At 44.2% G+C, this 20212-nt stretch overlaps 1 protein-coding gene across 1 annotated transcript in view; it reads left to right on the forward strand.

The window, feature by feature from the left end:
* ARL8A (ADP ribosylation factor like GTPase 8A) overlaps window positions 1-20212 on the forward strand; it is a 53850-nt gene that overhangs the window by 19348 nt on the left and 14290 nt on the right. Inside the window, exons 2-3 of the mRNA XM_068269545.1 lie at window positions 8761-8841; window positions 12510-12583. Of these exons, the coding sequence (XP_068125646.1) occupies window positions 8761-8841; window positions 12510-12583 (155 nt within the window). The remainder of the gene's footprint in view (window positions 1-8760; window positions 8842-12509; window positions 12584-20212) is intronic.

A 20212-nucleotide genomic window follows, 5' to 3' on the forward strand; every position in this document is an offset into this window, starting at 1 on the left:
CAGCCTATCAGGGTCTGCTACATTTCCAACATCTAATTCAAGGATCTACAGTCTTAATGAAGATGGACAACAAGACAGCAGTGGCCTACGTGAGGAAACAGGGGGGCACAAGGAGTATGACCCTGTTACAGGAGACAGCCCCTATCCTACAAATCGCAGAGAACAATCTGTGGGACATCACGGCAGCCTACATTCCAGGCAAACAGAATCTGACAGCGGACTACCTCAGCAGGTATACACTCAACAACAACGAGTGTAGTCTATCGCAGGAAACTTTCGAGTGGATCTGCAGCCAGCTGGGGGTTCCAGAGATAGATCTCATGGCGACCCCTGCGAACAACAAATGCAAGAGGTTCTTTTCCAGATACCCATACAGGCAATCAGCGGGAGTGGATGCCCTGTCTATCCCATGGAGGTTTACACTAGCCTATGTCTTCCCACCAATTCCTATGATCAGACCTTTACTCCAGAGACTTTTCCAGGAGAGGGTAACATTGATAGCTATCATTCCTTACTGGCCGGGACGGCCATGGTTTCCCCTTCTGTGGGAGATGAAGTCACAATCCCCAATTCCCCTGCCGGACAGGAGGGATCTCCTAACTCAGGGGACAATCCTACATCACAACCCCCAGAAATTGAGACTTATGGCATGGACATTGAGGGGGAGAGGTTAAAGCTCGCGGGATGGTCTAATGAGGTAATTAGTACACTGATGAGCGCGAGAAGACCTACTACTAATACAACCTATCAAAGAGTATGGAATAAATTCCTTCAATTTGCTAGGGAAAGGAAGTTCAATCCCATAACACCAGAACCTCAGGAAGTGTTAGAATTCCTGCAGAGAGGTCTCACGAATGGGCTAGCATATCATACAATCAAGAGCCATATATCGGCTTTATCGGCAGTTACAGGAATCTCATGGGCATCACATCCTTTAGTAAAACAGTTTGTGAAGGGGGTGCTAAGGATTAGACCACCTAAGAAGAATTTATTTCCGAAGTGGGATCTTCCTCTTGTGTTAGACGCTCTCGCAAAAGAACCTTTCCATCCAGCACATAACAGTACGATCTGGCATACAACCCTGAAGACAGTATTCTTAGTGGCCATTTCATCAGCCAGACGAGTCTCAGAAATACAGGCGTTAGGGGCTAAAGAGCCGTATATGTGCCTATATCCGGACAGAGTCATCTTAAGGCCAATCCAGGAGTTCATACCTAAGGTTGCATCCACCTTCCACCTAAATCAGGACTGGACTTTACCTTCTTTCCAGATGGAGGACAGTAATGACAGTCACCCCTTAGATGTAGTACAGGCCTTAACCACTTGCCGACCGCACGCTTATACCGTGCGTCGGCAAAGTGGCAGCTGCAGGACCAGCGACGCAGTACTGCGTCGCCAGCTGCAGGCTGATTAATTAGGAAGCAGCCGCTCGCGCGAGCGGCTGCTTCCTGTCAAATCACGCAGGCTAAATGTAAACAAAAGCGGAAATAATCCGCTTTGTTTACATTGTACGGCGCTGCTGCGCAGCAGCGCCGTAAGGCAGATCGGCGATCCCCGGCCAATCAGCGGCCGGGGATCGCCTCCATGTGACAGGGGACGTCCTGTCACTGGCTGCACAGGACGGATAGCGTCCTGTGCAGCCCGGATCACCGGGAGGGAGAGGTAGGAGAGGGAGGGGGGTGAATGTCGCCGCGGAGGGGGGCTTTGAGGTGCCCCCCCCCACAACTAGCCTGCACGCAGGAGCGATCAGACCCCCCCTGCACATCATCCCCATAGGGGGGAAAAAGGGGGGCGATCTGATCGCTCTGCGTGCCCTCTGATCTGTGCTGGGGGCTGCAGAGCCCACCCAGCACAGATCCCTTCAAACAGCGCTGGTCCTTAAGGGGGGGTAAAGGGTGGGTCCTCAAGTGGTTAAGGAACTATCTGCAGATTACCTCAGAGTTCAGGCAGTCAGACAGATTGTGGGTGGTCCCTTCAGGATACAGAAAGGGACAGGCCGCTTCTGCAAGAACTATAGCCTCCTGGCTAGTAAAGACCATTCAGGCAGCTTATAGAGCTCTTAACCAAGAGCCCCCACAGCAGATTGTGGCACATTCCACTCGCAGCATGGCCTCTTCTTGGGCCGCATATAACAAAGTACCAGCAGATAAGATCTGTCAAGCTGCTAACTGGTCCAGTATACACACTTTCATGCGCCACTATAGGGTTGACCAATCAACCCAAAGCTCAATTGTATTTGGTAAAACTGTCCTGTCTGGAAATTGAAGTGTAATAAAATTAAGATGTTTGCAGTGACATTTCCCACCCTTCATTATTTTCCTAGTTAACTCCCACGTGTGAGGACATGGAAGCATTGGGAAAACAGAAAATTGTTCTTACCTATCGGTAATTTTCTTTCCCCGATGCTTACATGTCATCACACGACCCCCCCTTCTTATAAGTTTCGGTGAGCTGAGGCTTACGGAGACTGGGGAGGGTGCGGTAACACCTGAGATTTATAATTATGAGGTCCTATGGGGTAGAGTGGGCGGGGCATCTACCCACGTGTGATGACATGTAAGCATCGGGGAAAGAAAATTACCGATAGGTAAGAACAATTTTCTGTTATAGTGTATTTTGTGCAACACATACTCCTGACGACGCCTCTTTAATGAGGTGAAACAATTGTTGAGTGGCACCCATTCTTTTTACACACCACCTCTCACGCTTATACACCCAATGGTGATTTGTATTCCTACCCAGCTACCTTCTGTGAAGGTGTTTATATCATCCCCTGTGGGGCTTATCTTCGTTGTTGTTAGCAAACGTTATGCTGGCAATACAATAAGTGCCCAGCCAATACAACAAAGTGGATTTTGTGTCTCTGACATACTTATTACTGTTGGAGGGGCTGTGTTTGTTATGTCCAGATACAGGGACTTCAGACCCGCAAGATAGCTACACCCCATTGAATTATTGTGGGGGGGATCAGCAAAGACCCTTGCGGCGAACATAGTCTTCTGGAATACATTACTAATCAGCCATTTACAATGCTTGTGTACATAATGCCTTCATGCATCATGTTTTTGAGTAAATCACTGTGATTAGAAGCTACACTAATTTATTCTGATCCAGTGAGGGGAGACTGGACCAATACATCTCTCTGTAGCTTATGTACATTTAGGTCAAGCCTAATTGAGGCAAAGAATTGCATACACTGTAAATTAGGCAGAAAACATCTGACATATCTGACAAGTTTTGGCCTAGTACATCTCCTCTTGGGGGATTTTTTTGTAAAAGCACCTCATGGAAATGATCTATACATAGATGTCGGCCAGCCTGCCCACTCTTTTGCAAACTATTTTGATAGATGGACTGTGCAACTGCCATTAAGCAAGTGCTTTTAAATATAAAGAAAACCCAGAGATTCCGCTTTGAGAAGATGGACTACTACAGTCCTGTCAGATTTCCACTGACTAGTAGTGACAGGAACATAGGAGAAAAGTAATTTACAGTGTATTTTACTTCTTCCAAGAATTAATACACATGTATTTTAAATACTACAATTTTTCACAATAGTGGTCCATTAAGGCTTGTAATTGGCACAAATGAGTACTGTGCACATTTGGGGTTTGATTCACTAAACCGTGATAACTGATATCACAGTCGTGCTAGCGTTTTGCGCGCATTATAACGTGCGTAAAGTTGTTTGTGTGAAAATTCAAGATTGCACACGCCAAAGCGCACGTTATAAAGCGCTTAAAACGCTAGCGAGACTGTGATATCAGTTATCACGGTTTAGTGAAATCAAGCCCTAATAGTGTAACTAATGTCACAGAGATTGGTTTCCATGTGGCCAGACTGAAAACAAATAGTGTACTGTTGATAGAAATTATTTTCATTCTAACCTTATATTTTCTGCAGAAATTGCAGTATTGCTCTTCTTCTGTCGGATCCTGGTTCCTGTTTCTGTAACCTCTGAATGAAGCAAGTCATAGCATTGCATGTGTTGGCTCATCTCTAAGTGTTATATCTTGCCTTAACAGTTTTCTTTGCGCTTTGTGGTTGATTCACAAAACTTTGCTCAAGTTATTTAGAGTGATTTTTTTTTTTTACGTGGAAAGTACTGAAAATCAAGACGTGATCTCTGCTGAGTCAAATTCAATTTTAAGAACTGCAAAAGTAAACCAAGCCTCTGTGATATTATATCTTGTTGGCAGAGAAACTGCCCAATAACCTTACAAAAACCTCTGGAAGGGCTGGGGCACACCGAGCGGGTCTTTTGGCGTTTTTGCAGCCGCTTGCGGCTGCAGATATGCTTGGTCAGTGTATCTCAATGGGGTGGTTCACACCAGAGCGGGAGGCATTTTGCTGATACGCATACTCCCGTGGTGAGGCATTTTTTGGATTGCGTTTCTGCCTCCAATGTAAAGTATAGGAAAAACGCAAACCGCTCTGAAAAACGGCAGTTCAGAGCGGTTTTGCAGGCGTTTTTGTTACAGAAGCCGTTCAGTAACAGCTTTACTGTAACAATATATGAAATCTACTACACCAAAAACGCTTCACAAAACCGCAAAATGCTAGCTGAAACGCTACAGAAAAATAAGAAAAAGCGTTTCAAAATCTGTTAGCATTTTGCGGATCTGCTAGCTTTTTTGGTGTGCACCAGGCCGAAGAGCATGACATTGTGGATGTATTAAAGGAATATATTTACCCCCAAAATAAACATATACTCTACATAATTAAAAACTAATCTTTATTTCATGATGGAATAACCTTTGGATGGTATTGGTAATATATTTTCCTCAAAAAGCATTTTATTTAAAAAAAAACAAAAAAAACCGAATTTAAATAAAAAAAAAAATCCGATTTAAATCAATGAAATCTGATAAAAAATCATTGATTTTTATCCACACTGTTTGTTGCTAATGCAACATGATGGCTTACTAGTAATCTCGTCTCGTCTCTTGGTCACAATCAACTGTTTAGACTGAAGAAAATCTAAAGTGTCTATATAGTATTACTGTCAGATAAGGATGTAGTCACCACTACAGGGTCACTTTAAAAAGGTATAAAGTCTTTTTGAGAGGATTTTGGACTTTTTCTTTTAGTTGGGATGGGTGGTGGGATCGGCGCATGGTTCCTTGCAGCATCCATCCTATCTTGTCTCATTTGGGCCTAGTTTATACCTGCAGATATAATTTCTGATCTTTACAGGTTAGTGTACAGTATGGGATTACAGCTGAAAAGTAATAAAAAGTTATTCTTTGCTGTTATATTCCATGGAGTTTAGTAAATCACGTCAATTGTCTTCTCTTACTTTAAATTGTACATTTGTGCAAAAAAATAATAATAATAATTCAATTTTTGTAGTGATTGTAGCATTGGAAATGTATAACCAGATCTATTTGTATCAGTATCCATCCTAACATGTAGTCTTGATTCTCATAAAAAATAGGCAGGCATTATAAAGGTTCATGCACAATATTGGTAAAAGAGTACTTGCTACTGCCTACATAACACAAGTGTTAACAGACAGGGGCCTATTGTCTAAGCCAGTGACCTGCACCTATCCCATGAGATGAATGTTATGCAGTAGAATTTTATATTCCGCGTTCAATGGGCGGGTTCCTTGTGCTTTATGGGGTGATCTTCCTGACCATTGTCATTTATGAGCATATCTATTATTTACCAGGGCAGATTTTGGTTTCCCGGAATATATTATAAATACTGTATCTTTATTTTACAATATGAGGTTTATACATTAGGTGTATCACGCTTCTCACCAGTATCTGGGTTGGTCGCTAGATTTACCGGAATCCATTTTAAAAATGGCGCCAACCACAGAACAGCTTCCAGTTCGATGCACAGTGACCTACTCTGACCGTGCATCCCAACTTAGCTGAAATGAGGAACGTGAGCACACACTGGGAGGTCTGGTAATAGAAGGGACAAGGGAGGAACAAATGGAAGAGGTCAGCTTCTTCCTTTAGCTTGGAATTTGAGAATTTTGTTAAATATATGCCATAAAAGGAACAGACCTTAATTGCTAATCAACATTTTTTTAAATTACTTCAGGTAAGCTTTAAGAAAGTCTAAGGTAAGATTGTTGTGCGCGGAGCAGCGCTTGGCTATTTTACCAATACTAACACCAGAGAAGCACACCTGTTAACCTATTTGCGGTGCGCATTTTCGCGGTAACATGCACATTACTATGGTAATGTGGTTATCCCGGTAACAAGCGTGGCACTAATAGGCTTATAAAGCTGTGCTGTTCGTTACTACCGGTAATATTGCTCTGCAATAACTGCAAACTGGAACAAAATTGTTGCAAAAATGAAACAGATGCCATTTTAAAGGCTTTTGATTTGGTAATGTACTTTGAGAAACGGCTCCTCTATTGTACCAGTTTGGTCTTTCTTGCACTGCTGGTGATAAATCTTCCCAGACTCTCCTATGATTCTCCTATGAGTTTAGCCATTTCTGTTGGTTCTATTCATATTGCATTTGATTTTCCACAGGCAGATGTATCACAGACAGTGGCTCATATACCTATCATAAGGCTTTCTACCTGCCCTCAGTCTCGTATAGCACAGCTCAATCTACAGCATAGGTGGACATAGGCAGTGCAGCCGTTTAGGGGCCCCGTGTCCTCTAGGGCCCATGCAGCTATACCACAGTTAGGGCCTGATTCCTTGTAACCCAATAGGAACAGTGATAATTATGTGGCTCAGTCATATACATGTATAAAATGTGTGTTACTTTAACACAGTGCCCACAGACTGTACCTAGGTTCATGTACTTTTATTTTATCAACATTAGTTGGATCCAACCATAATCTGTTATGACCATGGCCACTCACTTGGAGCCCCTTCATTTATTCTGCTTAGGGGCCTTGTCTGCCACTGGTCTACATGTCACAAAGATGCACCTTCAAAAAATGAACAAATTAGCATTAAAGAAAGAGTCACCATCAACCCCTCTTACACAATGTCAGATAAAGTTGGTGGTTTTCCTCCCATTGGGTTTTAAATTGAGAATAAGCTTCATTCCCTATTAAGCTGGTTATTCCTTTATGTTACTGTAGGTCACTGGGAAACATTAGACTATAACTTGTCAGATGATAGGCTGAGTTGAGTTGTGCTTACTGACAGTTGCAAAGACCTGGTAGTTTTACCTCCAGGCTTAGTAAGTGCAGTTAGAGTTAGATGTGGAGGCATTGGTGCCAATTCACTAATGTCTAGCAGGTGACAATGGCATGAGGAAACTTATCTCAACATGTCAGTTGTTGATTTAAATGTCAATTCACTAGATAACCTTTTCTTATTAATGTTTTGATTTTTCATAGAGAGCGTGTTAATTTAACACTATCACCTCTATCATTGCTAACAAGGTAAACAAGGTGAAAACTATAAGAGTCAGTGTTGGTAACAGTAGTGGCAGGAATTATAATCCCATGTTCCTCTCTTTTCTAATTAATGATTGGACGGTGAGGAAGAAGGTTGTTCCGTAAAGGTTGGGGCTAAGTGGTTGACACAGTGTGTAGTGCTGAGGACAGCTATCCAGAAGCAAGAGAAATCGGCCACTAATATAATGTCTAAAAGTAGCATACTAATATTAGCACCAAGCAAATTCATTATTGCATCCGCGTCATAAGTGTTACCTTGTCAACTGAATCATCCGGTGATGTGAAGAGGATGCAGGCCAATAATTTAGTCACACAGGGTAACTTCTGTAATTGAAACAGGCCAAGTGACTAAAAAAAAGAACCTTTTGTGTATGAACATCTGAGAGATGAAATTATTGACAGGGAAATGAAAATGATATTGTCTGTAAAGGGAACTACTCTTAAATGAGCAATATAATTGCATGGCAAACGCACTGTGCTTATATTGCAATGGTATTTTCACATCAGCACAATAGCAGTGTGGTTCAACGGAATAAATTTACAGTGAAGCTATATACTTTATGCAGTGTATTCTTTACTGTATGCATCGCATTGCACGTGTCCTGCACAATGCAACCTTTTACCTCTGTTGCGTTGTGATCAGAAAGTGCAACACAATACGCAAGTTTGAAACTGGCCTTAGGACCACCGGCACTTGCAGAGATGTGAGTACACATTTGAATCCCTGTAGCAGTGCCATGTACGGCTACAGGGATTCAGATGCGTAAAACAGACAACTGCTGCATGCTGTCCTGAATTGCACCAGCATGCGATTTGGACAACATGCTAATGCTGTAATAGGCTGCATTACTCTGTGCGACTTGGATGCTGGGAAACGTTGCGTATTCCGCTCAAGTGGAAATGGGCCCTAGCTTTCACACAAAGCCTGTCAATAATGAATGGAACTCAGACCACTGAAAGACCAGCATGGGGTCTTTCCACAGTGGTCAGTGATCTCAGCAGTTAGATGCATCTGAATTTCAGTGCCACTCTGCAAGGTAATTTTTATTTTTTTTTAATTGAAGAAAAGGTAGTCTTTTAGCAGTAAATGCAAGGCAACCTAGATTTATTAAAGAAAAGTCTTGCTGTGTGTACATGCACGTGCCTGCATTTGTCCAGTGTCTGCTTTCAGCAAGCCTCTCTGTGGTCTGATATAACCCAAATTAGTGTTGCGTACCTCAATGCAGATCATTTGTAATAGATCCACGCCAGGTTTGTTGGATCTCCTATGTTCTCCACTGTTCACTATCCCTGATCAACCTAATTAAATCAGACCCATTTTTGCATACTTACAACATTTTTAATAACCTGTTCTTTTAATTTTATTCTTTCAGTCTGGACAATTTAATGAAGACATGATTCCAACAGTTGGCTTCAACATGCGCAAAATCACCAAAGGAAATGTAACCATAAAGGTAACAATCTGCTACAGTACTGGTTAATTTGTGTTGTGATGTGATAGAATCAATGCTGCTCTGTATTGTACTGTAGTTTTGTATTTTTTGTATATACCAAGCTGATAATGGGGCACTGAAAAGATGAATAGTTTTAGAAATGGAACCAAAGAAAAGTGAACCTCTCAATTGTTTCATATACCTCATATATATGGATTAGTGACCTTAGCCCGTTTAAAAATGGACTTGGTCTGTCAGTAATCCGCCGTGAGCACGCACCCCGCCCACCGCGCGTGCGCGCACACGACCGCCCCTACTGGCCCCGTCCTCCTCCGGCTCTCGGCAGTGTCTCTGCGTCTTGTCCCTGCACATGCGCAATGCTAAAATGCACTGACACACGAACAGACACAGGGACACTTACCTATTATTAGGTAGGATGGAATGGTATACTGAAATTATTTCTTATTGCATCCAATAGAAAGCCTTTATTGTCTTCATTATTGTTTAACCACTTAAGGACCACGGGTTTTTCTAATGATCGGTGCTGCGTGGGCTCTACAGCCCGCAGCACCGATCAGGATTGTGGCCGGGCGATCAGACTTCCCCCCCTTTTTTCCCCACTAGGGGGATGTCCTGCTGGGGGGGTCTGATCGCCGCCGGCTATTACGGAGTAGCGGGGGGGCTCCTCAAAGCCCCCCTCCGCAGCCATTTCCGCCCTCCGCTTACCTCCCTCTTCAGCAATAATGCGCTGGACGGAAGTCCATCCTGCGCCTGATAGGATAGGCTTCTGCCTATCAGATGCCGGCGATCCCCGGCCAATCAGAGGCCGGGGATCGCCGATCTACGTCACGGCGCTGCTGCGCAGCAGCGCCGTGTGATGTAAACAGCGGGGATTTCTTCCCCGCATGTTTACATTATGAGTGCGAGCTGCGATCGGCGGCTCGCACACTGTTCACGGAGACTGTCTCCATGCTATAACACTAACAAGAGCGTTTCCATGCTATAACACTAAATGACCCGCCGACGCCTATCGGCGTTAGGCGGTCGTTAAGTGGTTAATCAGTGTGTAAGTAGTACCATGGCAATGAATTATAGTAAAGTGAACATAAAGTATTGCGTGCATATCATACCTCATAAAACACCAGGGCCCATATGCAATTCCCTTTTTACCAGAATTATCTCCTGGGTGATCATTTTTATCTTCTCTTTAAACTAAATGTTCAGCATTTTACAATTCAAAAGTACCCACAAGTTGGTGAGAGTATTATAAAATTTTGAGTATTTTCTTGCTTGCTGATGGCTTAGAAAGCCATTTTATGACAAGTTAAACCTAGGAGAAAACTCAGGAGAAAAATGCAATTGCATATGTCTGCACCCACCTGTGTCCGTGTGTGCCATTGTAGTGTGCAGGGCTGTGGGTGAGCAGAGGTTGTGGCTTTGGGCGAGCGTGCAGCCGAGAGCACAAGCTATATGGTGGCACACATTAACCCTCCTGGCGGTTTGGCAAAATCCGCCAGGGGGCAGCAAATACGTTTTTTTTTTATTTATTTTTTTTTTTCATGTAGCGAGACGAGGTCTCGCTACATGATAGCCGCTGCTCAGCGGCATCCCCCCAGCCCCTCCGATCGCCGCCGGCGATCGGAGATCAGGAGATCCCGTTCAAAGAACGGGATCTCCTGGAGGGCTTCCCCCGTCGCCATGGCGACGGGGCGGGATGACGTCATCGACGTCGTGACGTCAAAGGGGACTCCGATCCACCCCACGGCGCTGCCTGGCACTGATTGGCCAGGCAGCGCAGGGGGTCTGGGGGGGGGCGGCTGCGGCGACGCGTATAGCGGCGGATCGGCGGGTAGCGGCGGCGATCGGGCACTGCACGCAGCTAGCAAAGTGCTAGCTGCGTGCAGCAAAAAAAAATTATGCAAATCGGCCCAGCGGGGCCTGAGCGGTGCCTCCCGGCGGCATAGCCCGTGCTCAGCACGGGCTTACCGCCAGGGAGGTTAAACCAGCGCCCGTTAATGTAACAGGCCTGACGTGTGATCACTGTGCTAACTGCAGAAACCTGCATGTGCTGGCAGTGTGAGGGGAGGGGATCAGAGGCTGCTTACAGGATATAACATGTCTTGCCATGCTCAGGCCCATCATGAGACTTTTTTAGCACTGGTTAATGCCGCTGAGTGACTGCCGCTGAGTGTTACCAAACTCATGTATTGCAGCGCAATAGCGCTTGCGTCCAGCAGCTGTGTAGCTGAACTGCATGGCAAAAGGGGCAGTTCAGCCATCCGTTGGAGAAGAGGCCTTAGGCCTGGTACCCAATAGCAGTGCTTTTCTTAGTGCTTGTGATGTGAAAAGCTCCTGCTAATGTAATACTATACATGATTTTTTAAAAATCACATCCCTCAAGTGGGGTCACACACAAAGCATTAAATTAACAAGAACTTTTCAAATCAAAAGCGCTTAGAGAAGCACTGCTAGTGGGTTCCTCTTAGGCTGTAATAAGTGGCATATAACATACTGCTGGTCACCACACCTCGCTTAATTCTGCATTCAATAAGCAGTAATGTGATCTTTTGTTTCTGGGTAAAGCAGTCATTTCAAAATAAGATAGATGTATAACTATTGTGGACCTTAAAAAAATTGGAAGGTGATAGAAGTGACTAGCGGGAGCAGTATCCGATCAACTGCTGAGAGAAATATGCATTCTAGGAACCATTTTATGGCACCAGCCCTTGAGGCTGTAGCCACCTCAAGACTGCATTGTGCATTACCCTAAAGGTAGCAACACATCTAGGGATTTTGCAGCCCAGTTGACCATCCGATTCAATAGTTTTATCGAATTGGATTAAAGTCGGTTGGGGGGTGGAATTTTACAGCTGCCCGGAATCCCCACTCAGGCCACGGCCAATGCAGTGTCTGGGGACAGGCACAAGTTTAGACACCAGAATATCTGCAGGATACCTGCAGCTCACAGCACTGCCCCCTTTCTTTCCTGGCTACAGTTGACTTTGTAGCAGCAGCGTGTGTACAGAGCATGGAGCAGCTCTGGGAAACTTAACAGAGTCAGGTATGAGCACAGCCCTTTATCCTGCTGTGTGAATGCTTCACATTCCCCTTCATTACCAATGTCGGCTGTCCTCATTATTATCTGTATCCAAACTGCTCCTGATTGATCCCATTGTCGATTGGGAGCAGACTGGACATGTCAGAGATAATCGTTAGATCCTGTCAGTCGGTGGGGAAATTGCATTGCGTGTACCCAGCATGATGTCCTACCATATTATTATATTCTATTGTGCGTGGCTGAGGTGACCTTTCAGAAATCCCCCCCTTGAAAATCCTGGGTTTGCCCCTGCATTAGGTGGCACAAATGTATGTTCTCCAAATTTCTCTGCCATTGTCCAATTCAGCAGGTCGCTAGTAAATTATATTATTACTAGTGACCTTAGCCTGTTTAAAAACAGGCTAGGTCTGTCACTACGCGCATGCGCGCACCCGCCTGTCGTGCACGCCCGCCCCTTCCTCCCCTTTAGTGTCTCTGCGTCCCTCCCTGCACATGCGCAGTACAACAAAACACACACACACACACAGGGACAGGGGACGCAGAGACACTTGGGTTTTGCTATAGAGGATAAAGCATTTTGGTGTAAGACATGAACAGCTATTTTTCACGAGTTTTCTTTTTTCCTTTTTAGCTCTGGGACATTGGGGGACAACCACGTTTTCGAAGTATGTGGGAGAGATATTGCCGAGGAGTGAGTGCTATTGTGTGAGTACCACGGAACATGTATACATTCATTTTTACACAGAAACATGTATAAAGCTTCTAAGTGAATCTTGGAAAAGTGACAACAACATTGTCTATAGAAGCACATTGGCAGCCCGTGGTATATTGGCTGTCGTTCATTGTGCTGTCCCATTTGAAGAAGGAATTTGCTGCCTAGTGGCTTCATGCCGCACCCTACATGTGAATTTTGAAACATGCAGACTGGGGATGATCAATGAGATGCAAATCATTTTGAGTTGATGCAGGATTATGCACGTTTTGTATGCAAATGTATGCAGCTTGAAAATGGACCAATCAAATTTTACCTCAGCACATCAATAAAAATTATATATTTTTTTTACCTCAGCAGGATTTGATTGGTTCATTTTCAAGCTGCATAAATTTGCATGCAACATTTTCTTGAAATGATTTGCATCTCGTTGACCATCCCTAATTCAGACAGCTAAACACAAATACAGGTAGTCCCCGACTTACGAACGACCCGCCGATACGAACGGCATGGTTTCAGTGTTTCCATGGGAACAAGCCAAAAAAAAAAAATCAAATTGGACTTGTAGTTTTTGAGAAAATCGATTTTAAAAATTCAAAGAAAAATGGCTTTTAAACTTGTATAAGAAGGTGCAGAGGGCAGATGTGACACAGAGGGGGACACTGGGGGCACAGAGGATGTTCAGGGGACAGAGATGGCACAGTGTTCCGACTTGAGAACAATCTGTATCTGAGCAAAGCCATTTGGCTTGGTTATCTCTGTAGCTGTGACAGGGATAACTGATGAGGGTCAGAAGCATTCCATAAGCTTCTCTTTAATGTTCATCTAAACAAGGCCTTACAGTACAGCTGAAGTAGGATTCTTGCAGTACCTGTAAAACGGATGTCAAACCAGTCCTTCGAGGGCCGAGGTCCTTATACATTTTTGACACAGGTCAAATTAATTTATGGGTCTGAATCAGGAAAGGGGTGGTCCACCAGGTAGTATTCATACCTCTCTTTCTCAGTCCATCCTAAACACTAGAATGGATCAGGCCCTCCAGGCCTGGAGTTCGACACCTGTGCTGTAGAAACTGGACACAGACAGAACTTCTCAGAGACAGTTGGAGGTGATACAATATTGAGACTGGGGCAGATAATACCAATGCACCAAAAACTAAATGTACTACAGTGCATGACTATAAATATGCTAATGTAGCACATAGGTGAAGTAGAAGGTCACTAGAACTTTTATTTAATCCAAGAAGTATAATGTCACTGGGACGTATACTTATTTTTTTAATCCAAGTAAATTGTCAAAAGTACGTTAGGTCATTTGTTTTTACATAAATCCTTTCTTTGTCTTTAAATACGATTTACTTACAAAAAAAAAAAAAAAGAACATGTCAAAGCAGCAGCACCAGTTATGCCAACTGTATAAAGTACAAAGCGCATATCACAATAAAGTATATGGACATAAGGCATAAGGGCCCATTCACACTGGGGCGATTAGCAGGCGATTAGCACTAAGTACCAAATTGCCAGCAATAGCAATATTAAGTATAATGCAATTATCTCACTGCCACGATCATATGCTATATGCAGCATTTTCTCACAATTTTAGAGATCTAAAATCACAATTATAATGCTAAAAAAGAGAGTGTACAGTGATTTTGCCCCATTAATTCGCCTTAACATCACCAGCGCAAAATGTTAGCGCTAATTGCTAGTGATTTGTGTTTGCAAGTGAGAACAGGCCCTAAGGGATATAAATATAATTCAAATAGGAAAGAGATCCCAGAAACGGCACCACTTCATTATGTTTGGAAAAATATTTACATGCGATCTTTATTCATATTATCAGTCAATATAGACAATAAACTCATCAATATTAAAAACACTTCAAAAGGTACTGTATCCCATAAAACTCCATGCCAAATAATACTACATACAATCAGCTGTGGAGTCGGTACAAAAATCTTCAGACTCCAACTCCGACTCCTCAGTTTATGAAACCACGACTCCAACTCAGACTCCGGCTACCCAAAATGGCCCCGACTCCGACTCCTTAGTCTAATACTTAACAGGGAATTCTCTAAATACATACAGGGTGCATTTCTCTATGTTTTTCTTCTGTCCTATGCAAGAGTTCAGGTCCTCTTTAAAGGACACCGGAGGCGAAAATAAACGAATGAAATAAATAATTGTATCTATCTTCCTTCTTCTAAAAATGACTTTTTAAGATATTCCACAGTTTTATTTTATGTCTAAATCTTTTTAAGTTTAACTGTTTTATTGTTTTTGCTCAGTGGAAAACTAATTGAAGTATGTCAGAACTAAAATCTATGAACTATTGAACCTTTTTATCTCTTTCGCTCTCTTTTGCTCTCAGAAGCCATTTTCTGCTAAGAAAATGTTTTATAGTTGGAATTTCTTGGTGAGGGTCACGCTGTAGTCACTTCCTATCTGTGTCAGGGTTGAGTCAGCCACTTACATACCTGATATTTAACTCTTTCAGTCAGAGAAAGAGAAAAAAAGGAACACCGCATAGTTATTTGTGTGCTAGGCACTATAAATACACATGTCTGTCTCATCATGTCACATGTCACCTCGGGTATCTTTTAAATATGTGCATCCAATGACAGAGGGTAATAGATAAACCATATATCACATGTGCAAAAAATCTTATTAAAACCATATCAAAGTGACAGTGCCTAAAATAATTGTGAAAAACCAGGATACAAAGGACAAACAACATCTACACAGTGCAAATATGATTGAAAATGAAATAGTGGAGCAGTATATATATATATATATATATATATATATATATATATATATATAGTGGAGGAAATAATTATTTGACCCCTCACTGATTTTGTAAGTTTGTCCAATGACAAAGAAATGAAAAGTCTCAGAACAGTATCATTCCAATGGTAGGTTTATTTTAACAGTGGCAGATAGCACATCAAAAGGAAAATTGAAAAAATAACCTTAAATAAAAGATAGCAACTGATTTGCATTTCATTGAGTGAAATAAGTTTTTGAACCCTCTAACAATAAAAGACTTAATACTTAGTGGAAAAGCCCTTGTTTGCAAGCACAGAGGTCAAACGTTTCTTGTAATTGATGACCAAGTTTGCACACATTTTAGGAGGAATGTTGGTCCACTCCTCTTTGCAGATCATCTCTAAATCCCTAAGGTTTCGAGGCTGTCTCTGTGCAACTCTGAGCTTGAGCTCCCTCCATAGGTTTTCTATTGGATTAAGGTCCGGAGACTGACTAGGCCACTCCATGACCTTAATGTGCTTCTTCTTGAGCCACTCCTTTGTTGCCTTTGCTGTATGTTTTAGGTCATTGTCGTGCTGGAACACCCATCCACGACCCATTTTCAGTTTCCTGGCAGAGGGAAGGAGGTTGTCGTTCAGGATTTCACGATACATGGCTCCGTCCATTTTCCTGTATATGCGATTAAGTTGTCCTGTGCCCTTAGCAGAAAAACACCCCCAAAGCAAAATGCTTCCACCCCCATGCTTGACGGTGGGGACGGTGTTTTGGGGGTCATAGGCAGCATTTTTCTTCCTCCAAACACAGCGAGTTGAGTTAATGCCAAAGAGCTCTATTTTGGTCTCATCAGACCACAGCACCTTCTCCCAGTCACTCACAGAATCATTCAGGTGTTCATTGGCAAACTTCAGACAGGCCTGCACATGTGCCTTCTTGAGCAGGGGGACCTTGCGAGCCCTGCAGGATTTTAATCCATTGCGGTGTAATGTGTTTCCAATGGTTTTCTTGGTGACTGTGGTCCCTGCTAATTTGAGGTCATTCACTAACTCCTCCCGTGTAGTTCTAGGATGCTTTTTCACCTTTCTCAGAACCATTGACACCCCACGAGGTGAGATCTTGCGTGGAGCCCCAGAGCGAGGTCGATTGATGGTCATTTTGTGCTCCTTCCATTTTCGAACAATCGCACCAACAGTTGTCACCTTCTCTCCCAGCTTCTTGCTAATGGTTTTGTAGCCCATTCCAGCCTTGTGCAGGTCTACAATTTTGTCTCTGACATCCTTGGACAGCTCTTTGGTCTTTCCCATGTTGGAGAGTTTGGAGTCTGCTTGATTGATTGATTCTGTGGACAGGTGTCTTTTATACAGGTGACTAGTTAAGACAGGTGTCCTTATTGAGGGTGACTAATTGAGTAGAAGTGTCTAACCACTCTGTGGGAGCCAGAACTCTTAATGGTTGGTAGGGGTTCAAAAACTTATTTCACTCAATGATATGCAAATCAGTTGCTATCTTTTATTTAAGGTTATTTTTTCGATTTTCCTTTTGATGTGCTATCTGCCACTGTTAAAATAAACCTACCATTGAAATGATACTGTTCTGAGACTTTTCATTTCTTTATCATTGGACAAACTTACAAAATCAGTGAGGGGTCAAATAATTATTTCCTCCACTGTATATATATATATATATATATATGTATTGTGTAGTGAAAGAAGGCATAATACTTGACCTAGGAGGTGAACAGCTGACCAGGCAATGGTTAGTGCAGCAAGGAGAGACTGAGGACCCCCTCGAATGGACCCACTAGTTCTGTTACCCTGCTTTCTTGAGAGAGTACAACCGTGTAAGGCAACCAACTTAACCACTTGCCAACCGCCTTAAGCCGATGGGCGGCGGCAAGGGCTGGGCCCAAACGACCGCAATACGCCCATCGGCGGTGGGCGCGGTTATGCGGCGATCGCGTCATTCGTGGCGGTGATCGGCCGCCGGCGACTGGCTTCGTCCCCCCCCCCGCGCTGTAACCCGCTGGCCGTTCGGAAGCGCCGACGGGTTACTAGCACCCCGATCGCCGCACGGAAAGTGTATAATAGGCTTTGTAATGTATACAAAGCCTATTATACAGGCTGCCTCCTGCCCTGGTGGTCCCAGTGTCCGAGGGACCACTAGGGCAGGCTGCAGCCACCCTAGTCTGCACCCAAGCACACTGATCGCCCACAGCACCCCTCAAACCCCCCCCTGCCCACCGCCCAGACCCATGTTTACACCCAATCACCCCCCTAATCACCCATCAATCACTCCCTGTCACTATCTGTCAACGCTATTTTTTTTTAACCCTAAACTGCCCCCTGCTCCCTCCTGATCACCCCCCCCCCACCCCTCAGATTCTCCCCAGACCCCCCCTCTGTGTACTGTATACCTCTATCCCCCCTGTAATAACCCACTGATCACCTGTCAATCACCCATCAATCACCCCCTGTCACTGCCACCCATCAATCTGCCCCTAACCTGCCCCTTGCGGGCAATCTGATCACCCACCCACACCAATAGATCGCCCGCAGATCCGACGTCAGATCACCTCCCAAGTGCAGTGTTTACATCTGTTCTCTACCCTAAACACCCACTAATTACCCATCAATCACCCATCAATCACCACCTGTCACTGTTACCCATCAGATCAGACCCTATTCTGCCCCTTGCGGGCACCCAATCACCCGCCTACACGCTCAGATTGCCCTCAGACCCCCCCCCCTATCAATTCGCCAGTGCAATATTTACAACTGTTCTTCCCTGTAATAACCCACTGATCACCTGTCAATCACCCATCAATCACCCCCTGTCACTGCCACCCATCAATCACCCCCTGTCACTGCCACCCATCAATCTGCCCCTAACCTGCTCCTTGTGGGCAATCTGATCACCCACCCACACCAATAGATCGCCCGCAGATCCGACGTCAGATCACCTCCCAAGTGCAGTGTTTACATCTGTTCTCTACCCGAAACACCCACTAATTACCCATCAATCACCCATCAATCACCCCCTATCACCACCTGTCACTGTTACCCATCAGATTAGACCCTAATATGCCCCTAGGGCACACAATCACCCGCCCACACCCTCAGAACGCCCTCAGACCCCAGCCCTGATCACCTCGCCAGTGCATTGCTTGCATCTATTTCCCCCCTCTAATCACACCTTGAGACACCCATCAATCACCTCCTGTCACCACCTGTCACCCCCTAGCACACCTATTCATCAGATCAGGCCCTAAATTGCCCCGTGTGGGCTCCTGATCACTCGGCCAAACCCTCAGATCCCCCTCAGACCCCCTTCCGATCACCTCCCCAGTGCATTGATTGCATCTATTTTCCCCTCTAACCACCCCCTGAGACACTCATCAATCACCTCCTGTCACCCCCCTAGCACTCCTATCCATCAGATCAGGCCCAATACAACCTGTCATCTAAGAGGCCACCCTGCTTATGACCGGTTCCACAAAATTCGCCACCTCATAGACCACCTGTCATCAAAATTTGCAGATGCTTATACCCCTGAACAGTCATTTTGAGACATTTGGTTTCCAGACTACTCACGGTTTAGGGCCCGTAAAATGCCAGGGCAGTATAGGAACCCCACAAGTGACCCCATTTTAGAAAAAAGACACCCCAAGGTATTCTGTTAGGTGTATGACGAGTTCATAGAAGATTTTTTTTTTGTCACAAGTTAGCGGAAATTGATTTTAATTGGTTTTTTCCCACAAAGTATCATTTTTCGCTAACTTGTGACAAAAAATAAAATCTTCTATGAACTCACCATACTCCTAACGGAATACCTTTGGGTGTCTTTTTTCTAAAATGGGGTCACTTGTGGGGTTCCTATACTGCCCTGGCATTTTAGGGGCCCTAAACCGTGATGAGTAGTCTAGAAAACAAATGCCTCAAAATGACCTGTGAATAGGACGTTAGGCCCCTTAGCGCACCTAGGTTGCAAAAAAGTGTCACACATGTGGTATCGCCGTACTCAGAAGAAGTAGTATAATGTGTTTTGGGGTGTATTTTTATACATACCCATGCTGGGTGGGAGAAATCTCTCTGTACATGGACAATTGTGTGTAAAAAAAATCAAATAATTGTCATTTACAGAGATATTTCTCCCACCCAGCATCTGTATGTGTAAAAATACACCACAGAACACATTATACTACTTCTCCTGAGTACGGCGGTACCACATGTGTGGCACTTTTTTGCACCCTAAGTGCGCTAAGGGGCCCAAAGTCCAATGAGTACCTTTAGGATTTCAGAATCTTTATTCTCGCCAAGCACGACTGGGTCGTGCCCGGAATTGGGCTTGGCACGTACAGGGGACTGATACAGATACAAATACAGATACAGATACAGGATGGAACATGCAGGAACCAAAAAACAAAAACAGATGCAGGGGAACACAGTGAAGCATCATTTACAAATCGAAAAACAGAAATCAAAAGAAAAAAAAATACATCCAAAGAACAGGCAGAAAGTACTCTGGAGCTAGATCACCGTCCATGTGCAGTGTGCCTCAGTTCAGCGTGCTATAGTGTGGCTTGAGTTTGTAGGGTGGGGTTGGGGATGGGCAAATTCGTGAGAGAGAGTTCAGAAGGCTGACAGCAGAGGGAAAGAAACTGTTCTTATGTCTCGAGGTCTTGGTGAGGATGGACCGGAACCGGGGTCTTCGGCTCGAGGGAAGCTGACTAAAAAAGCGGTGGCCTGGGTGCGAGGGGTCGTTGGTGATCTTTAATGCTCTGGTGTTCAGCCTGGAGTGGTAGAGGAGGTCCAGAGTAGGAAGGGCTTTCCCGATGATCCTCTCTGCTGATCTGATGAT

The sequence above is a fragment of the Hyperolius riggenbachi genome, chromosome 2 (genome assembly GCF_040937935.1).
Source record: "Hyperolius riggenbachi isolate aHypRig1 chromosome 2, aHypRig1.pri, whole genome shotgun sequence".
Taxonomy (NCBI): Eukaryota; Metazoa; Chordata; class Amphibia; order Anura; family Hyperoliidae; genus Hyperolius; species Hyperolius riggenbachi.